General features: G+C 40.5%; 1 protein-coding gene across 7 annotated transcripts in view; it reads right to left on the bottom strand.

The window, feature by feature from the left end:
* Positions 1–18,739, bottom strand: part of ITPR2 (inositol 1,4,5-trisphosphate receptor type 2) — a 138,157-nt gene that overhangs the window by 82,538 nt on the left and 36,880 nt on the right. For 5 of the 7 annotated variants that reach the window (XM_087934350.1, XM_087934352.1, XM_087934356.1 and 2 more), the window contains exons 6-10: positions 14,933–15,031; positions 13,461–13,544; positions 11,457–11,603; positions 10,474–10,569; positions 973–1,017 (exon numbers count right to left, since the gene is read on the bottom strand). In XM_087934350.1, the coding sequence (XP_087790476.1) occupies positions 973–1,017; positions 10,474–10,569; positions 11,457–11,603; positions 13,461–13,544; positions 14,933–15,031 (471 nt within the window). The remainder of the gene's footprint in view (positions 1–972; positions 1,018–10,473; positions 10,570–11,456; positions 11,604–13,460; positions 13,545–14,932; positions 15,032–18,739) is intronic. The other 2 variants (XM_087934353.1, XM_087934354.1) reach the window with 1 other exon arrangement.

The raw sequence follows: 18,739 nt of genomic DNA, 5'->3' as shown, positions 1-18,739 counted from the left end.
GTTCCTACTGAATTCAGGCCAAAAAACCCAACCCCTTGGATGACACAAACTGAAATCCATGGAGTCTTTGGTGGTCTCTGAGCTCAGTTGTTTTCTTGCAACCAAGTAAACAATACCTTGGTCAAGGAACTACCAGCTCAGACAAATAATCCAATAGTAAGGGATAGCCTAATCCACACACCCAAGACCCATGCACACATAACACTGACAGGGAAAGACATCAGTATAGAAACAGAGAGTCCCTTCAGTATACATCAGTATATAAACAGTCCCTTCTAGCACTGATGATGTTACCTAGTTTGGTCATGAAACATCGGCAAGAAAGCCATCAGGCTTCAGAGAACCCCAAGGAGCCCACAGTCCTGCTCCCCATCCTCTTCCATACTCCTTCTCCTCCACTCCATCTAACACCACTTTCTTTTAGCACTGATGCTGTTACCTAGTTGGGTCATGAAAAGTCTGCAAGAAAAGAACCAAGCTCAGAGAGCACCAAGAGTTCCACATCCCTCCTCCTCTTCTTCATCCTCCCTTTAGCACCAGTGCTGGTCCCTAATTGGATCATGAAATGTCTCCAAGCAAAATGCTCAAAGAGCACCAAGGACCCCACAAATATTGCCTTCTATTGGTACAAACTGAATTGTGAATTGAGGAAGTCCCTTTGTCCATCAAGCTCTACCTGAAAGATGCTTGGAAGATGAACCAATTGCCATACCTCACTGTGTTTGTGAGATGCCGTGTAACACTTGAGGATCTTGCCCTGATACCCATTCAACCCTATGCTTTCACACCCATTGCTCTCCCCAAAATGCTAAAACAGAGTTGGACAACCAAGAAGTTTAAATCGCCGTCTGGTTTTGTGGGGAAAAAAAAAAAGTTGAACATTTGTTTTCAATACTCAAATATCAGAGCTTTTGTAAGAAGATGGCACAGGGAAAGGTTTTACCACATTTCATTTAAAGGAGCTGGACTCACCAGAATCTTTTCCCCATTGCAGACATCTGGATAATGAGGATTAAGCTGCAAAAGAATACTTTCATTAGCATTTTTAGGAGTGGTTTTTAACAGCTGGTGTTTAAAATGAGTTTGTAGACTTGAATTCGAAAGGTAGAGAAATGTGCCAACTACAACCAGATTTCTGGGGTCCTTGGTGATCTCCGAGCTTGGTGCTTTTCTTGCAGACATTTCGTTACCCTGCTAGGTAATCTCATCAGTGCTAGTAAGGGAGTGGGGTTTGCTGGCTGTTTATATACTAATGGCTTGCCTTGCCAGTATCGGTGAGAGTGTTCTTAGTGCTTTCATGACCAAGCTAAGGCCAAAAATGCTAGAAAATTCTTTGAAGCCTGGCACTCAAATATATCAGCCATCAACAGGCACATAGAGTTAAATAACATCTACATGCCGTTCAAAAGAGACAATCAGAAAGTTAAAATTCCCAAATCAATGAACTATCAACTCAGACAAGCTAACAATAAATAATAACCTAATCAAAGAGCCACCAAGAAAGAAAACCACACTCCCACCAACATTGATAGAGCAAGTCACTAGCATATAAAAGGAGGGTAAACCCTACCTTCTTCTAGCACTGAGGATATTACCTAGTAATGAAATGTCTGCAAGAAAATCACCAGGCTCAGAGAGCATCAAGGACCCCTCTTCTATCGGGATAAAGCTTCACATTTTTTTTTTACTTTCCGTGTATTTTCCCCACAATAATCCAGCGATGTGAGTGGGCTTTCACACGGAAGGAAGGAAGGAAGGAAGGAAGGAAGGAAGGAAGGAAGGAAGGAAGGAAGGAAGGAAGGAAGGGGAATAGAGGAGGAAGAAGAAAGGGAAAGGAAGCTGAAGGAAAGGAAAGGAAAGTAAGGAAAGTAAAGGAAAGAAATGGAAGGGAAGGAGAAGGGAAAAGAAAGTATGGAAAGGAAAGGAAAAGAAAGGGAAGGGAAGATAAGATTTTATTTTGTGTATATTTGAATGCCAGCTTAAATTGAAAAACCATTTCAAATAAAAGCTATAATGAAATTAGACCCCAAGTAAATAGGTTTTTTAATAATAACTTCTCTCTCTCTTCTTCTCTCTTTTACTCTCAGCCACCTATTAAATATATAAATCTGCCCTCTATTACAGCCATTCTGCCAGAAAGAAGATGAATTATGCAGTGAGAATACACAGCCTCCTGGTGGCATAATTTTCATCTATTTGTTCAAGATAAACTTGGCGGGGGAGGGGGGGGGGAAGAGATTTGCTTTGAAAACAAAACCCTCCCACATAACCTTGACTCCTAAAAGGTCTTCATTTATCAAGCAAACATGTTTCAAGAACCACCCCGAACAGGCTGGTGTTTCCAGAAAAGCAAATAAGAATATTTCTCAACTGAGTACAGTCAATAAAATCGCCATTCATTTCAGACAGGTCTTTTATCCTAAGGATAAATAAAAAAAAAACAACCTGGAGATAAACTTCTTGTCCTGGGAATCCTACAGCTGGAAGGCTACCTTGGGCAGGAGACAATGAGGGTTTAAAGGAGGGTTTGTGATTATTTTATTGATTTATTGATTCAATGTACAGCCTGCTTTTCAGCTCAGGAAGGACACACAAAGCAACTAATACAACTTTCTTTAAAAATACAAAAAAAAAAAAAACCAAGGCCAAATGTTCCAAGCATAAAATTTAATATTCAGTTCCATTTGCCATTAAAAGCTCGTCGAAGGAAATGCATCTTTAGCGGATGCCCTGAATACAGGTACTCTTGTAATAAAATACAGGCAGAATAGTCAATACCTTGTTGATGATCCAAACTCTGTCAAGGACCTTGGAGTGCTCATCTCTAATGATCTAAGTGCTAGAGCTCACTGTAACTACATAGCCAAAAAGGCATTAAGAGTTGTTAACCTAATCTTACGTAGCTTTTTCTCTGGTAATATTACACTAATAACTAGAGCATACAAAACATTTGCTAGACCAATACTCGAATACAACTCATCAGTCTGGAACCCACATTACGTATCTGATATTAACACAGTTGAGAAAATCCAGAAATATTTCACAAGAAGAGTTCTCCACTCCTCCACTCGTTGCAGAATACCTTATGCCACCAGACTTGAAATTCTAGACCTAGGAAACCTTGAATTATGCCATCTTTGGTCTGATCTAAGTATGGTATATAAAATCATACATTGCAATGACTTACCTGTCAATGAATACTTCAGTTTCAACCATAACAATACAAGGGCACACAATAGACACAAACTCAAGGTTAACCACACCAAACTTGATTGCAGGAAATACGACTTCAGCAACAGAGTGGTCAATGTCTGGAATACTCTACCTGACTCTGTGGTTTCTTCCCCAAACCCCAAAATCTTCAACATTAGACTGTCTACTATTGACCTCACCCCTTTCCTAAGAGGTCTGTAGGGGGCGTGCATAAGCGCACCAACATGCCTACTGTCCCTGTCCTATTGTTTCTTTTAATTTTTTTTATTTTTCTTATATGTATCCATGTATTCATAACTATGTTTTTACTTATACCTATTATCTTGTAAGCAATTGACAAAAATAAATAAATAAAATAAATAAAAATAAATATGACCAGGGGTGGGTTTCAAAAATTCCAGCAACTGTTTCGCTGCCCTGTTGCTGGGTGGGCGTGGCCATGGTGGGCGTGGCCTACTGGAACTTCCGGTAGGGCCATTTTTCAACTTTCCCAGAGTCTGGAGGCTTCCCTCAGGCCTCTGGGAGTGAGAAAATGGCCTTCCCTGAGCTCTGGAGGCCCTCCAGAAAGCAGAAATGGGCCTGTTTCCAGACTTCCAGTACTTCTGATAGCACCATTTTCCTCGTTCCAGAGCCTCCGCATGGACCCTGCACTTACCAGCATTGAAAATGGGCTGCGTGGAGATTCCTGGGAGGGGAAGGGACGATCCAGCCAGTAATTCAAATACCGTTTTGGCGAACCAAATGCAAATTTAACATCTGGTTCACCCAAACTGGTCCAAACCAGTAGAATTCCACCCCTGGTTATGACCATAATTGAACCCAGAATTTATGTTGCTAAATTGAGTGAGCTTGTTTGTACCCTGTGTCACTTCACACCTATCTTTCACTCTGTCTTTTTTTTTTTTTTTTTTGCATGCTGGGCAAATGGACGCGCCTTCAGAGCCCATCATGCTTCATTTCTCCAAGATGGGATCTAACCAAGAGGTGGAAAGAGAACCTGCCAAGTTTTCCAGACTCAATATTTTCTGTGGAACATTGTCTGCTTTCAGGCTTGTTTGGCAGTTTCAAAGTTGCATCGTGTGGCTGACGGTTTTATTACCTATGGACCTAAATTGTTTCCAACATTCCAGCAAAAATATGTGGGAGGGGGCTTTCTCCACACATTACAGAGTTTAGTATCTTTGGCTTAATTGCTTCAAGGCTCACAAAACAGGCTGGGGTTTGGGTTTTCCTTATATAAAACAACAGAGTCCAAATACTTCTGCAGTCTAAGGACACTGCAATCAATATGCAAACTGGAACTGTACCTATTTACGGAGAAATATTTTCCAGTTCAATGCTTCCAGAATGGAATAGAAAAGGAGAGTAGAGTAGAGTAGAGTAGAGTAGAGTAGAGTAGAGCAGAATGCAGAATTTAGACAATAGGGTAGAGTTGAGTTGAGCAGAATAGAATAGAATGCAGAATTTAGAGAATAGAGTATGGCAGGATAGGGTAGAGTAGAGTAGAACAGAGTAGAGTAGAGTAGAGTTGAATAGAACAGAACGCAAAATAGAGTAGGGTAGGGTAGGGTAGGGTAGGGTAGAATGGAATGGAATGGAATGGAATGGAAAGGAATGGAATGGAATGGAATGGAATAGAATAGAATAGAATAGAATAGAATAGAATAGAATAGAATAGAATAGAATAGAATAGAATAGAATAGAATAGAATAGAATTCTTTATTTGGCCAAGTGTGATTAGACACACAAGGAATTTGTCTCCAGTACAGAAGCTCTCAGTGTTCATGCAAAGCAACAAAGAAATCATAATCATAATAACAAAGGATAATAATCATAATGATAATTCCAATAAGAGAAGGCAGTGAAAGACAAAAGCAATATACAGTTGCACTACAGATGAGTAATACCTTTAGACATAAGACAAGAACTATGGACATTAAGTGTTCAGCAGAAGTTATGACAGGAGGCAAAAGACACACAACCCAGTCAAAGAATCGCCATAGCCAAGTCATCAGCCTGCAAGGACCACAGCAACGCGTCAGAAATAGTTTTGCAACTGTCCATTTGTTTCAATGTCTGAACCCAGGTCTCTTTGTATTGTTTTAGGCAAGGCTGTCAGCCTTCTTCTCCTTTCCTCACTCAACCCTTTCCACCTTCCTCTGCAGCTTCCACCCAACCTCTTCTTGCAAAACGTCCTGAAGATTGATGGCCTACATCAACCCACTTAAGAGACAGTGCACAATTTTTGACATTTCCTTACCCAGGAAGGCTTAATTAGCTGACATGTTCAAAAGCTGAAAGCAGAGTGTTGTTCTTGGCAGGGAGACCAGCCTAAGCAAGCAAACAAAGCACTTTTCTACCCCTAGAAAAGACATCAAGGGCTCGCTGAAAGACAGAGGAGCTCTGATCTTAGGCCAAAAAAAAAGTTGACGACATTTTCTTCAACTTAATCTCCAAAACTCCAGACTGGCTCCCATAAAAATTCTCCAAACATGACAGGGCGACAGATTACAGGTAGAAAGTCAGATTGTCCCTGGTTTGTTCCCCATATTCTACAATTAACAGAAGCCTGGAGAAGGTGTGTGTTTATGGCCTGCAGAATTGATAGATGGATGAAATGAGATGGGTAGGTAGGTAGGTAGATAGATGATATAGATAAATAGGTAGCTAGGTAAGTAGGTAGATGAGATAGATAGATAGATAGATAGATAGATAGATAGATAGATAGATAGATAGATAGATAGATAGATAGATGATAGATAGATAGATAATAGATAGATAGATGAGATAGATTATATGGATAGGTAGGTAGAAAGACAGATGATAGGTAGGTAGGTAGGTAGGTAGGTAGTAACAGTTCAATGTTCAACACCATCATCCCCCCACAATCCATTGAGTTTTTATCACAATGTCATTCTTTCCACAACAAGAAAATGCTGAACACTGCTATGAGAAAGATGAGCAAAAGGAAAAATTTAGCCGCAGTAGTGGTTCTTTCCACAAATTTCCTCAACCCCACCAACAAACATTTGGTGTGATTAGATAAGTTCTTTACGGTTGACAAGACCAACACGCTGAAATTCAAAGGAAGCATGTTCACGCTGAAAACTGGAAGGAATTTCCTGGCAATAAGCATTGAAACCATCGGCTGACAACAGCAAAGGAAAACCCCTAATTGGGGTCTCTCAAAAAAGGTGGTTAGATAGCTGGTTTCTGTAGGGAGTTTATTAGATTCTTGAATTAAACAAGTTGAGTTAGATGGTCTATTAAGAATTTTTCTGTAGAAGAAAGAATGACAGAGTAGGGCAGAGTGAGAAGGGGCATCGGTCTAGAATCCCAATGTAGCCACAAGCAAACTAAGTCCAACTTTCCTTGAGTCCTGTTGACTCTTATCTGACTCTAAACAGATTATGGCCATTCGTTGAAAAGATTTCTGTACACAAGCTTCTAGCAATAACTCAGTTTAATTGAACTTTCACGTCTGAATCTGGTCTTTTGCACCTGAGACCTTCCAACTTATACATTCTGAAATATTGTCTATGGAGGTTCTTGGTCATCGAGGTCATGGTTGTCCCAAAGATGCTTTTCCAAGAGGCAACTGGACCTTCTGGTTTTTCTTTGAAGACCTTTTGCTTCTCATCCAAGAAGCTTCTTCAGCTCTGAAGAAGCTTCTTAGATGAGAAGCAAAACATCTCCAAAGAATTCTGAGATAGTCCTTACTTCTGTGGACAAACTGATAGATCTGCAGACATGCAAGGTGGATTCAAACCCTACGTTCATGATTCGCTTGTCCATATTGGATCACTGAATGAATATGGTGGTTGATGTAATCATTTTTATCCCGTTCTTCCTTCAAATGATTCAGGATTCCTTCCATGCTTCATCCCTCTTATCTTATCTTCCTAGCAATGCTCCAAAAGAATTTAGACCTTTTAATAGTCTATTATAGACTAGAGACCATGCCTGGTCCAAGATTATCCAACACTTTTTAGGGTTAATGGAGAATTTGAAGGGGTCCAATGGAAGATCTGAGGGGCTGCCACAGAGAGGAGGGGGTCAGGCTGTTTTCCAAGGCACCTGAAGGCCAGACAAGGAATAATGGATGGAAACTGAAGAAGGAGAGATTCAACCTGGAAATAAGGAGAAACTTTCCGATGGTGAGAACAAACAATCAGTGGAATAGAAGTTGCCTTTGGAAGTTGTGGGAGCTTCATCCCTGGAAGCTTTCAAGAAGCGACTGGACTGCCATCTATCAGAAATGGTGTCGGGTCTCCTGCTTGGGCAGGGGGTTGGACTAGATGACCTACAAGGTCCCTCCCAACTCTGATTATCTGTTATCTGATCTTAAGAGGTTGGTAAGAATTTGAGGTCACATGCCATAAAAAGGCAGAAAGAAAGAAAATAAATGTTCCCATTATAAATGGGGCCATTTCAGAATGGCTGGCACATTCCATTTTTGTAGTAATCCACTGAGCTTAACCTGTATGTAACAACGGCAATAATATTTCCTTATTAAATCAGCTTTCCCGAGAAGGAAATCAGCTCATTTTAATATTAAGAGCATAAAAACCACATTCAGTTCCCACAAGCCATTTTTCTTCTGATCCAACTCAAATCCAGACAGATGAGTTGGAAAAATAAAGTCTGCAGCAAAAGACAGTTGTGAGAAGAACGTGAAGGAAGAAACGAGGAAACTGTTCTCGTTCTTTTTTCTCTCTCTTGCACAATCAGATCCATTCCAATGTGTCAAACATACTGTATATTTTGGATCAACTTCCAAAGGGAATTAACACAGCTGGTCTTTGTCTGGCCAGGATGAATTAATTCATCAGATGAATTTATTTCTGGAATGGATTATACTTGGTGCAATTAAAACAAAAAAAAAGGAGAGGTTTTTATTGTCTCTTTATTTCCAAGGAATAAATAAATATTCCCCAGGAAGACAAGAAGAAGTTAAACCTGATGAAATGGATGTAGAGGTGGCCCTCAAATGACAATAGTTCATTTAGTGACGGTTTTGTGATGACCTGGGGCATGACACAAAAATAACCAAATCACAAAAATAGAAGAAAGTCCTTTTTAATGCCTCCAACTTGACCCCAAGGTCCAATTATCCTCAACTGGAAATCAAACTCTTAAAGAAAACAGTTTGTGGAAGGAGTAAATGTAGTCCAAACCCAAAGTAAAGTTAATTAGAAATTTAAAAAACTCAACACAAACCACACTGAAGTAATTAGTAAGACAGGCAAGGATGATTAATTGCAGACTTCTACCAGATAATGCAGCAACCAGAGTTGGGAGGAAGCCAAAAACACAGATAAGCTCTGACAAGAATAACGCATGCTTTGCTTCTAGTAACTTTGCCATGTGCAGTTTGTCCTTTTAAACAGTCCTCCCAGCTGCAGCCCATGAAGGGGATCAGGACCCTTTCCTCCCCCATAGACCACACCATTCACGTTTCTCCCTTATCCGCTCCTCCCTGTGTGCCCTAGGATGAAGAGGGGATGGGCCTGGGTCTTTCTCTGAATGCCCATCCAGCCTATGCCCTTCCCCAGTTTCCTCCACAACCACCGGAGCCACATTCCCCCTTTCTGTTAGCCGTTCCATCTCTCCCTCAGAGTCAGACTCCAACAGGGGCATGACAGGTCTGAAGTTACAACGGTCACATGATCAAAATTCAGACACTTGACAACTGCCTCATATTTATGACCATTGCAGTGTGAAAAGGAGAAGAAAAAAAACTCTCTGGAACAAATACATATACAGTATAATTTAAAGTGCTCAAACCTGATCCAACTCACAGGATTAAAAAGCACGTTGTATGGATTTCACGAAGTATTCCGTGGGTCACAACAATGCATGAAATGATATAAAGGGGTTTGCAATCCATATAATGTGCATTTTAATCTTGTGAGGTTGATAAATTTTGAGCATTTTAATGTCTACGCCCTGTGTCTTATTATTTCTTCCTATGATTTTATCTCCTTATGCCCTCAAGTTTCTGTCCCTAGCCTCATGAACAGCTTTGCCTGTGAAGTCTGATATTATCTGTATTTTTTTTTCCTGTTCTGCTATAGTTTATCTTCTTAAGAGAAAAGGAAACTGCTCTTTCCTTTGGGGGAGTCTTTCTTGTCTCAAATAAATTGCAATATGTCCCATACGTAATCATGTTAAAATGGGTTTTTTTCCCCCCGTTAGATACCGAAGGAGAGCAACGTAACCAAAAGGTCTGATGTAAATGCAAATACATTTAATTTGGTTCTAATTTTTTATCATTGATTGCTCTTTCGAAGGATCAGAGCAGTTTGCAACAGTACAACAATGGATACTGAAGCTGGAGCTAAAATACTGACAACAAACCCCACTCTTTACTAGCCCTGATGACGTTACCTAGTTGGGTAATGAAACGTCTGCGAGAAAACAAGCAAGTTCAGAGAGCCACGAAGGACCCTTCATAATGATTGATGGTTGTCAGTCAAGCTGGAAGGACATCATAGAACAAAAACAGAAGATTTTCAGTTCAGAGATTTTTATGAACTTTGGGTCTATGACATTGCCAAATTTATACCTCTCCAAAAATTTAAGGATGTAGAATTTCAGGAAGAAGTCAATAACCTAAAAAGGAGAATATTTGTAGCTCAGAGTTGAAATGACCAACACTGATCGTGTTACCTAATTGGGTAATGAAACGTCTGCAAGAAAACAAGCAAGATCAGAAAGCACCAAGGATCCTATAATCTTCTTTTTTCTCCTCCTCCTCCTCCTCCTCCTCCTCCTCCTCCTCCTCCTCCTCCTCCTCCTCCTCCTCCTCCCCTCCTCCTTCTCTCCACAAACCCCATTCCCTTCTAGCACTAATGGTGTTACCTAGTTGGGTAATGAAATGTGTGCAAGAAAACAACTGAGTTCGGAGTGCCACCAAGGACCCACTCAAAGACTTTGGCTACCAAAGGAGGAGAAGACCTTGAGGTTGGGGAAGGTGGAAGGCCAAAGGAGAAGGGGAACAGCAGAGGATGAGATGGTTAGATAGGGTCATCAACACAATGAAAATGAGCTTGGGCAAACTCCAGAAGACAGTGGAGCACAGGGGGCCTGGGGTTTTGTGGTCCATGTTGTCACGAAGACTTAGAATAACAAACCACAATGCAATCTCTCCTTCCATGGCACCCAGGAAATCCGTGATGAAAAAGAAGTTTACGCTGGCCTTGCTTAAACCACCCTCGCTGCTTGTTCTCCTGCAATCCAAGTAATGGTATTCCTTACTTCAGCAGCCAAATAGTTTCCGGTCGCCAGGTGTTTAAATCTGAACAGGCTGTTCCACTGTCCGGCACCACCGCGACAAGGGTCGTGATGCACCACCTGCAGAGAAACACACAGGGTGTGTGTGTCAAATATGGTCACAACGCTGGAATTTGACCTGATTTATCCCCATGTCAACAACACTGGGATGTGAGAGAGAAGGAAAGAGAGGGAGAGGGAGGCGGAGAGAGAGAAAGAGGGAGGGTGGGAGGGAGAGAGAGAAGAAAAGAGAGGGAGAAGGAGGGAGGCAGGGAAGGAGAGGGAGGAAAAGAGAGGGAAGGAGGGAGGGAGGAAAAGAGAGGGAGGAAAAGAGAGGGAGAGGGAGGGAGAGAGGAAAAGAGGGAGAAGGAGGGAGAAAGGGAAAGAGAAAAGGAGAGAGGGAGGGAGGAAAGAGAGAGAGACGGAGGGAGAGAGGAAAAGAGAAGTAGAAGGAGGGAGGGAGGGAAGGAAGGAAAGAGAGGGAAGGGGGAAACAGAAGGAGAGGGAGGGAGGAAAAGAGAGGGAGAAGGAGGGAGGAAGGAAGGGAAGGAGAGAGGGGGAAATGTGGAAAACAGAAGGAGAGGGAGGGAAGGAGAGGGAAAGAAGGAGGAGGAGAGAGAGGAAACAGAGGGAGAAGGGGGAGGGAGAGGGAGGGAGGGAGGGAGGGAAGAAAAATGGGAGAGGCAGGGAGGGAGAAGTTTTAACACAGAAATTTTGAGGCACCATTGTGGTCATAAGCTGAAGGCTAGCTGTATTAAAAGGACAAGAAAAAGCTCTCCGGAACAAATATATATTCTGTGGACACCATCATTCTGGAAGTAGATTTTGCAACACCATCTTGGAAAGTTTCTACTGATTCAGTGTGGTCCCTTCTCAATATATTTGGGGGTATCAGTGCAGATTAAATAGATTACAAGGCACATACAAGGTACAAGCTAGGGAGTTTCTCTCCCCGCCCTCCAAAATACCTCTATTTCCCACAGGGCTTTCGAACTCGTTGCCGAAGTGGCTGACTGCCTCAAAGTTGTACGGAGGAAAATGTGTTGCTTCTGCTGGTATTCATCGCAGGTCAGAAACTTCTCCTGTTCAGCATGGAACAACCGGACAACATCTCCCTGGAGAGATGGAAAGAAAGAGAGAGAGATTGGGAGAAAGAGATTGAGAGAGAGAGCAAAAGTGTGTGTATAAGAGAGAGAGAAAGAGATTGAGATTGAGAGAGAGATTGAGAGAGAGAAATTGAGAGAAAGAGATTGAAAGAGAGAAAGAGAGAAATTGATAGAAGGAGATTGAGAGAGAAAGAGAGAGATTGAGATTGAGAGAGAGAGAGAGAGAGTGAAAGTGTGTGTGTGAGAGAGAGAGAAAGAGAGATTTAGATAGAGAAAGAGATTGTGAGAGAGAGAGAGAGAGATTGAGAGGAAGAGATTGAGAGAGAGAGGGAAAGTGTGTGTGTGAGAGAGAAAGAGAGATTGAGATAGAGAAAGAGATTGAGAGAGAGAGAGATTAAGAGAGAAAGGTTGAGAGAGAGATTAAGAAAGATTGAGAGAAAGAGACAGAGATTGAGAGATTGAGAAAAAGAGAGATTGAGAGAGAGAGAGATTGAGAGAATGAGATTGAGAAAGAGAAATTGAGAAAGATTGAGAGATTGAGAGATTGAGAGAAAGAGATTGAGAGAGAGAGATTGAGAGAAAAAGATTGAAAAAGAGAAAAAGGGAGAGAGAGATTGAGAAAGAGAAAGAGAGAGAGAGAGAGAAAGGGGGGAATTGGATAAACACTGACTTATAGTTTTTCCATAAAATTTCCCAAATCTCTGCAGAAGATTATCAGGCAATGTTCCTGGAAGATCTAAAACCCAAAATGCCATCTTTTTTTTTTTTAATATGGTCATGAGAGGGAGTTAAATGTGAGAAGCAGATTGAGGGATACCAGGCAAGGCAGAGTGCTTAAAGAAATGAAAATAAAGGCCTTACAAACACTTCCCACTTCTAGTTTTTATTTTGGGTGGACAGAGGAAATGTCTGTTATCAAAATTTGGCCACTTTGCCACCTGCTTTTTGATGTGAGGGTTCATAGCTGTGAGGCCATTTCATTTCCTGACAAGGATGGAAAAAAAAATGTAGGATACTGCACAAAGAAATTATCAGTTTTTATTTTATTTTATTTTATTTTGGATTTTATTCATAAACGTTTTTTGAATACAGCGTTTTATCCGGATATATTATTTACAAAAAGAAAAAAGAAACATAGCTAATACTGTAAAAATATTGTCCATTTACTAATAATAATACTAATAATATAATAACTCCTAAATGAACAGCTGTAGTAATACTACAAGTTCCCATACAATACAGTTCCCATTCTTTGTATTTAACTCATTCATATTTTTAATATTTATAGCAATTATAGTTCTATATCTTCCCTGTTTTTAATAAGAACGTTCAATCGTTTTTCTTCCTCTAACTTCTACTCCTTGTTTTAAGCCACTCATAAAATCTATTCCATGTCTAATAATATTCCTAGTCTTCTTTTTCTTTTCTTTTCTTTTTAATCTGTCCATCTCAGCACATTCTAGGATCTTTCTGATTACTTCCTCATCAGGGGGAATTTTTTCATTTTTCCAAAATTTTGCATAGCTAATTCTTGCTGCTGTTAATAAAACTAAAACTAAAACTTGCTGCTGTTATGTAAAACTAAATATGCAGTTCCTTTTTCATAACCCTGTGGGATTATGCTCAGCAAATATACTTCTGGTTTCCAATCTATCTTCTGTTTGATTATTTTTTTTCAGCCAACTCTCTAGAAATGATCATTTTTGAAGATGGATAAACAGGACTCAAGAAGGAAACCTCCTATAAAAGATATTTTCCAAACAACTGAAAACATTACCTGTTCATCATTAAAAACAGCTAGAATTAGGAGCTACGGAAATGAATAAATTTTTATAACAATGGGGGGAAAAGGTCATCCATACTTACCCCTTTAAGTACGTCTTCTCTGTAGCAACTAAATTTCATGAACAAGGTGATTTTCCAACTGGTGTTGCAATTCACTGCATTGACCTGCATTTAAGAACATGAAGAATTGTAAGTCAGGTTATAAAACAACCATATAGAAAAGTTTCTATCATGTTACACTCTGACAAATGACTGTTCACCCATCTCTCTTTCATATCCATTTTTCTTCGAACTAACTTTCTGCCTGTAAAACTGTCCATTGTCTCCATCAGGATTTGATGCTGTATCTAAAAAAAAAAAAAACTTCAAACGAAGATATAAGTGATATATCTGGAGATACTTGAGCAGATCCTGGCTTAATGTTAACTTAATCAGTCACCCAGTAACATCATATTTCAATCCCATCCATTTGTATAAATGTGGCCACAAGGATGAAATGGCCACGAAACCCGAGATTTTCTCCAAGTGACAACTGGTCTTTCCTGATTTTTCTTGAAGACATTTCACTTCTCATCCAAGAACTCAATTCATAGAAGAAGATAGATAAATGATATAGATCGAAGATAGATAGATAGATAGATAGATAGATAGATAGATAGATAGATAGATAGATATGAGAGAGAGAGAGAGATATAGAGAGACAGAGAGAGAGAGACAGAGAGAGATGTAGATAGACAGACAGACAGATAGATGTAGAGAGAGAGAGGGAGATGATAGAGATAGAGAGAGAGATGATAGAGAGAGAGAGATGATAGAGAGATAGATAGATAGATAGATAGATAGATAGATAGATAGATAGATAGATAGATATAGATGTAGAGACAGGGGGTAAGATGATAGAGATAGAGAGAGATGATAGAGAGAGAGATGGAAGATAGAGTTAGATGATAGATAGATAGATGAGAAAGAGAGAGAGATGGATTGATAGATGGATAGATATAGATACCACGGGGGTGGGGGGGGGGCGGATAGGAGACAATGAGAATAACTTTATTGTCACTTTGAATGTACACTATCTATATACATAAAAGCGAAATATCCCTCACACATCATCACAAAATCTCCAGGACCGTAAAGCCTACAAACTTGAAATTTGGCCTGTAGGTTCCTCTTGGCTTCTAGCTGCTCACTAAGGATGTTTCCAAATGACCATCAGAGCAAGAGTATTTCATGACCCTGGGACACTGTGACCGTCATAAATAGGAGTCAGTTGCCAAGCATCTGAATTTTAATAAGGATGCTGCAATGGTCATAAGTGTGAAAAACGGTCATTGGTCCCTTTTTTTCAGTGCTGTTGTAACTTCGAATGGTTGATAAGTAAACCATTGTAATCAAGGACTAGCTATACTGCCAGACCACGCACGATGCCAGGGTCCACCGAAATTTGATCCTGGTCAGCTCTTTTTGGAACAAGCCTCCACCTGGGATGACGACTTGACTGCAATCTTCCAAAACAAACCAAGTTAGACACCTAAACCACCATTCAAACCTACCTCCTTGCATCCTGGATTATCCAAGAGCTCTATGTTGCTGGCATGTAGAGGTTGCCCTGCATTAACCGGCATCAGGACAACTTTATCCCCGACAAGAATCTGAAGTTATAAAAAGAGTCACATGTTATCATTTGATTTTTTAAATTATAGATCAATAGACAGATAAATAGATATATCCCTTTATATCTGCTGCTGTTATTTCTATAATTTGGATTCTATATCGTATCCTGGATTCTTACTCTGAATATAGTGGATGTCCAGTAAAAAAATTGAGATTTTTGGATTACAACTGATTGCAGCTTGGAACCAACCTGTGTATTTTCACTGTCGGGATTTTAAGGGTCCCTGTTTCTCATCCCTGAACATATATTAACATCATTCCATAAATTTATCTAGAGAGTCCCCGCCTCCATTCCTCCCAGACGCACCACAAATCAAGGAAAGAGAATATTTATACTTCAGGTTGGAACTGTGGGGCCCTGGATGCTCTCTGAGCTGGGTGGTTTTCTTGCAGACGTCTCATTACCCAACTAGGCAACATCATCAGTGATAGAAGGGAGTGGGGTTTGTGGAACGGAAGAAAATGAAAACAAGGAGGAGGAGGAAGGAGAGGAGAATGATTGTGGGATCCTTGGTGGTCTCTGAGCTTGGTTATTTTCTTGCAGATGTTTCATGACCCAACTACGGAACATAATCAATGTCAAAAAGGTGTGAGGTTTGTGGAATGGAGAATGAAAAAGGGAAGAGGAGGAGGAGGAGGAAGAGGAGGAGGAGGAGGAAAACTGTAAAGATCTTGGTGCTCTTGAGTTTGACTGTTTTCTTGCAGACGTTTCATTACCAAACTAGACAACATCATCAATGCTAGAATGGAGTGAGTTTGCTCTGTTTATATCCAAGTGGCGTGCCCTGTCAGTGTAGGTAGGAGCATTCTTGGTTTTCCTTATCAAGGGTATTGTTTGTTGCTTGATTAGCCTAGAATTAATCCTGATGATCATCTCGACTAATTTTGATGTTGATTGCTGTTGAGGTGGTGTTTCGGTCTTTTATTTTTCCTTCTTAGTTTTTTTTTAGTTGTCTCTTTCCAGTGGGATGTAAATGTTGCTCACGTGCCTGTGGATGGCTGTTGTGTCTAATGCCAGGAATTCTGTAGCATTTATGGACTTAGCTTGATCTACAAACAACCGAGCTCAAAGAGAGCAAGGACTCTGCATACCATACATTTTCTGTCTCTTTCCAACGGGGTGTAAATGTTGCTCATGTGCCTGTTGATGGCTGTTATGTCCAATGCCAGGCTTCAAGGAATTCTGCAGCATTTATGGACTTAGCTTGATCTACAAACAATCGAGCTCAAAGAGAGCAAGGACTCTGCATACCATACATTTTCTGTCTCTTTCCAATGGGGTGTAAATGTTGCTCATGTGCCCGTGGATGGCTGTTGTGTCCAATGCCAGGCTTCAAGGAATTCTGCAGCATTTATGGACTTAGCTTGATTTACAAACAACCGAGCTCAAAGAGCATCAAGGACTCCGCATACCATACATTTTCCAACTCGTGCAATTCCCGACGCATTTTCTTGAAACAGAAAAAGTTAAGGGACTCAAGAGAAATGGCCAAGCATGCATGCATGGGCAGCTTGTGACAAGGGCAAAGTTACAAGTGCACCAAGCACCCACAACAGAGCGCTGAAAAAACGTGACGCCGTTCCTTGTCATTCAGCATAGTGTGCTCCAAAACTTCTGAGAAACAAAAGTTTTCACGGCAGAATTTACCAACATGTTTAAAGTTTAAATACATAATTTGTGGTTTGTGATCCATTAACTGGAAAGTAACCAAAACGAATGACCGGGTGGATTTGATTTAAATCAAATCAATTTAAATCACGATTTAAATCACTAGTAAAAAGGCTTGATTGGAAACAACTCGATTTAAATCGTAGTTTTTAAAAAGCAACTCTCATGCCTGCTGTGAAACTGTGTGAATGCATCAGTGCAGTGCGCATTTTATCTCAGCTTGCAGAGCTTGGATTCACTGAATGAGTTTACCCCAAAATGTAAATATTGCAGAATCTACAGCCTCATGCTACACAACTAAGCTCTGCTTCATGCTGAATAAACTAAATTATTAAAGTAGCTTAAATAGAAAACAGATAGATTTAGTGGATCTAAAAAAAAAATTTAGATAGATTTTTATTCCAAAAGCATTTTATTAAAATAAATTCGATAACAATGAAAAAAATCCGATATAAATTTTTTAAAAATCTGATTTTTTGATTTAAAAAAAAACCATTGATTTTTATCCACCCTGATGCATGATAGGTATTCTGTGGATTTTTCTCTATTTTTTATTTTTTGTGGCAGATTGGAAAGTGGAACAATCACAGACCAAAACCACTAAGATGTTAGCTTGCGTGAATGCCTTATTGTGCTGTTCCTTAAAAACCGGGATACCCACAATAAGATCGCAGCCTTTTGACTACACACAACACACTGTTGTACTTAATGCAGGATGCATTGCATGCCATGCCAGAGGGGGGGAAAAAAGAAAATAACTTACAACTACCTCAGGGCAGAGAAAGGGTTAGCAAAAGAAACCTGCAGGATTGAATCGGTAATTACAATTTGGCTGGAAGGAGCAACCAGGAAGACAATAGTTAGAAGTGAAATCTACATGTTTGAGATCGTGGATGTGAGCAATCAATTCAGCTGTGGGACAGCTTGAACTAGATCGCCAGGCAAAGGTTGTTTCTTACTCTTCTAGTGTGACTCTACTATTGCTTTGGAGAAACTATTTCACGAGAAGAGTGCTACACTCCTCTGCTCGCAACAGAATACCCTACATCACCGGGCTTGAAATTTTGGGCTTGTACAACTTTGAACTACACCACCTATGGTTGGACTTAAGCGAAGTACACAAAATTATCTGCTACAATGTCCTACCAGTCAATGACTACTTTAGCTTCAACTGCAACAATACAAGAGCACACAACAGATACAAACTCTATGTTAACCGCTCCAAACTTGATTGCAGAAAGTATGACTTCAGCAACAGGGTGGTCAATGCCTAGAATGCACCCCCTGACTCGGTTGTTACATCCTCTAACCTCTACATCCACTCCTTTAACCTTATTAAACTATCCACTATTGACCTCACCCGCTTCCTAAGAGGTCTGTAAGGGGCGTGCATAAGTGCACCATCGTGCCTACTGTCCCTGTCCTATTGTCCCCATTTAATCTTACCTATTTTCTGTATTCTTACTCATGTTTATACTTATACCTATTATCTTGTAAGCGACTGACAAATCAAATAAATAATAATAAAATAAGGAAGGAAAGAAGGAAAAAAGGAGGAAGGAAGGAGAACAGGGAAGGGGAAGGAAGGAGAACAGGGAGGGAAGGAAGGAAGGAAGGAAGGAAGGAAGGAAGGAAGGAAGGAAGGAAGGAAGGAAGGAAGGAAGGAAGGAAGGAAGGAAGGAAGGAAGGAAGAGAGAAAGAATGGAGGGAGGAGAGAAAGAAAGGGAGGGAATGGGAGGAAGGAAGGAAAGAAGGAAGGAAGGGGAAGGAAGATGAACAGGGAGGGGGAGGAAGGAAGGAAGGAAGGAAGGAAGGAAGGAATGGAGGGAGGCAGGAAGGAAGGAAGGAAGGAAGGAAGGAAGGAAGGAGAGAAAAGAATGGAGGGAGGAGAGGAAGGGAGGGAATGGGAGGAAGGAAGGAAAGAAGGAAGGAAGGGGGAAGGAAAGTGAACAGGGAGAGGGAAAGAAGGAAGGAAGGAAGGAAGGAGAGAAAAAAATGGAGGGAGGAGAGAAAGGAA

This window comes from Pseudonaja textilis, chromosome 5 (genome assembly GCF_049901715.1).
Source record: "Pseudonaja textilis isolate UNSWEBS1 chromosome 5, rPseTex1.2, whole genome shotgun sequence".
Classification (NCBI taxonomy): Eukaryota; Metazoa; Chordata; class Lepidosauria; order Squamata; family Elapidae; genus Pseudonaja; species Pseudonaja textilis.
This window is presented reverse-complemented; position numbering and strand designations above follow the sequence as displayed.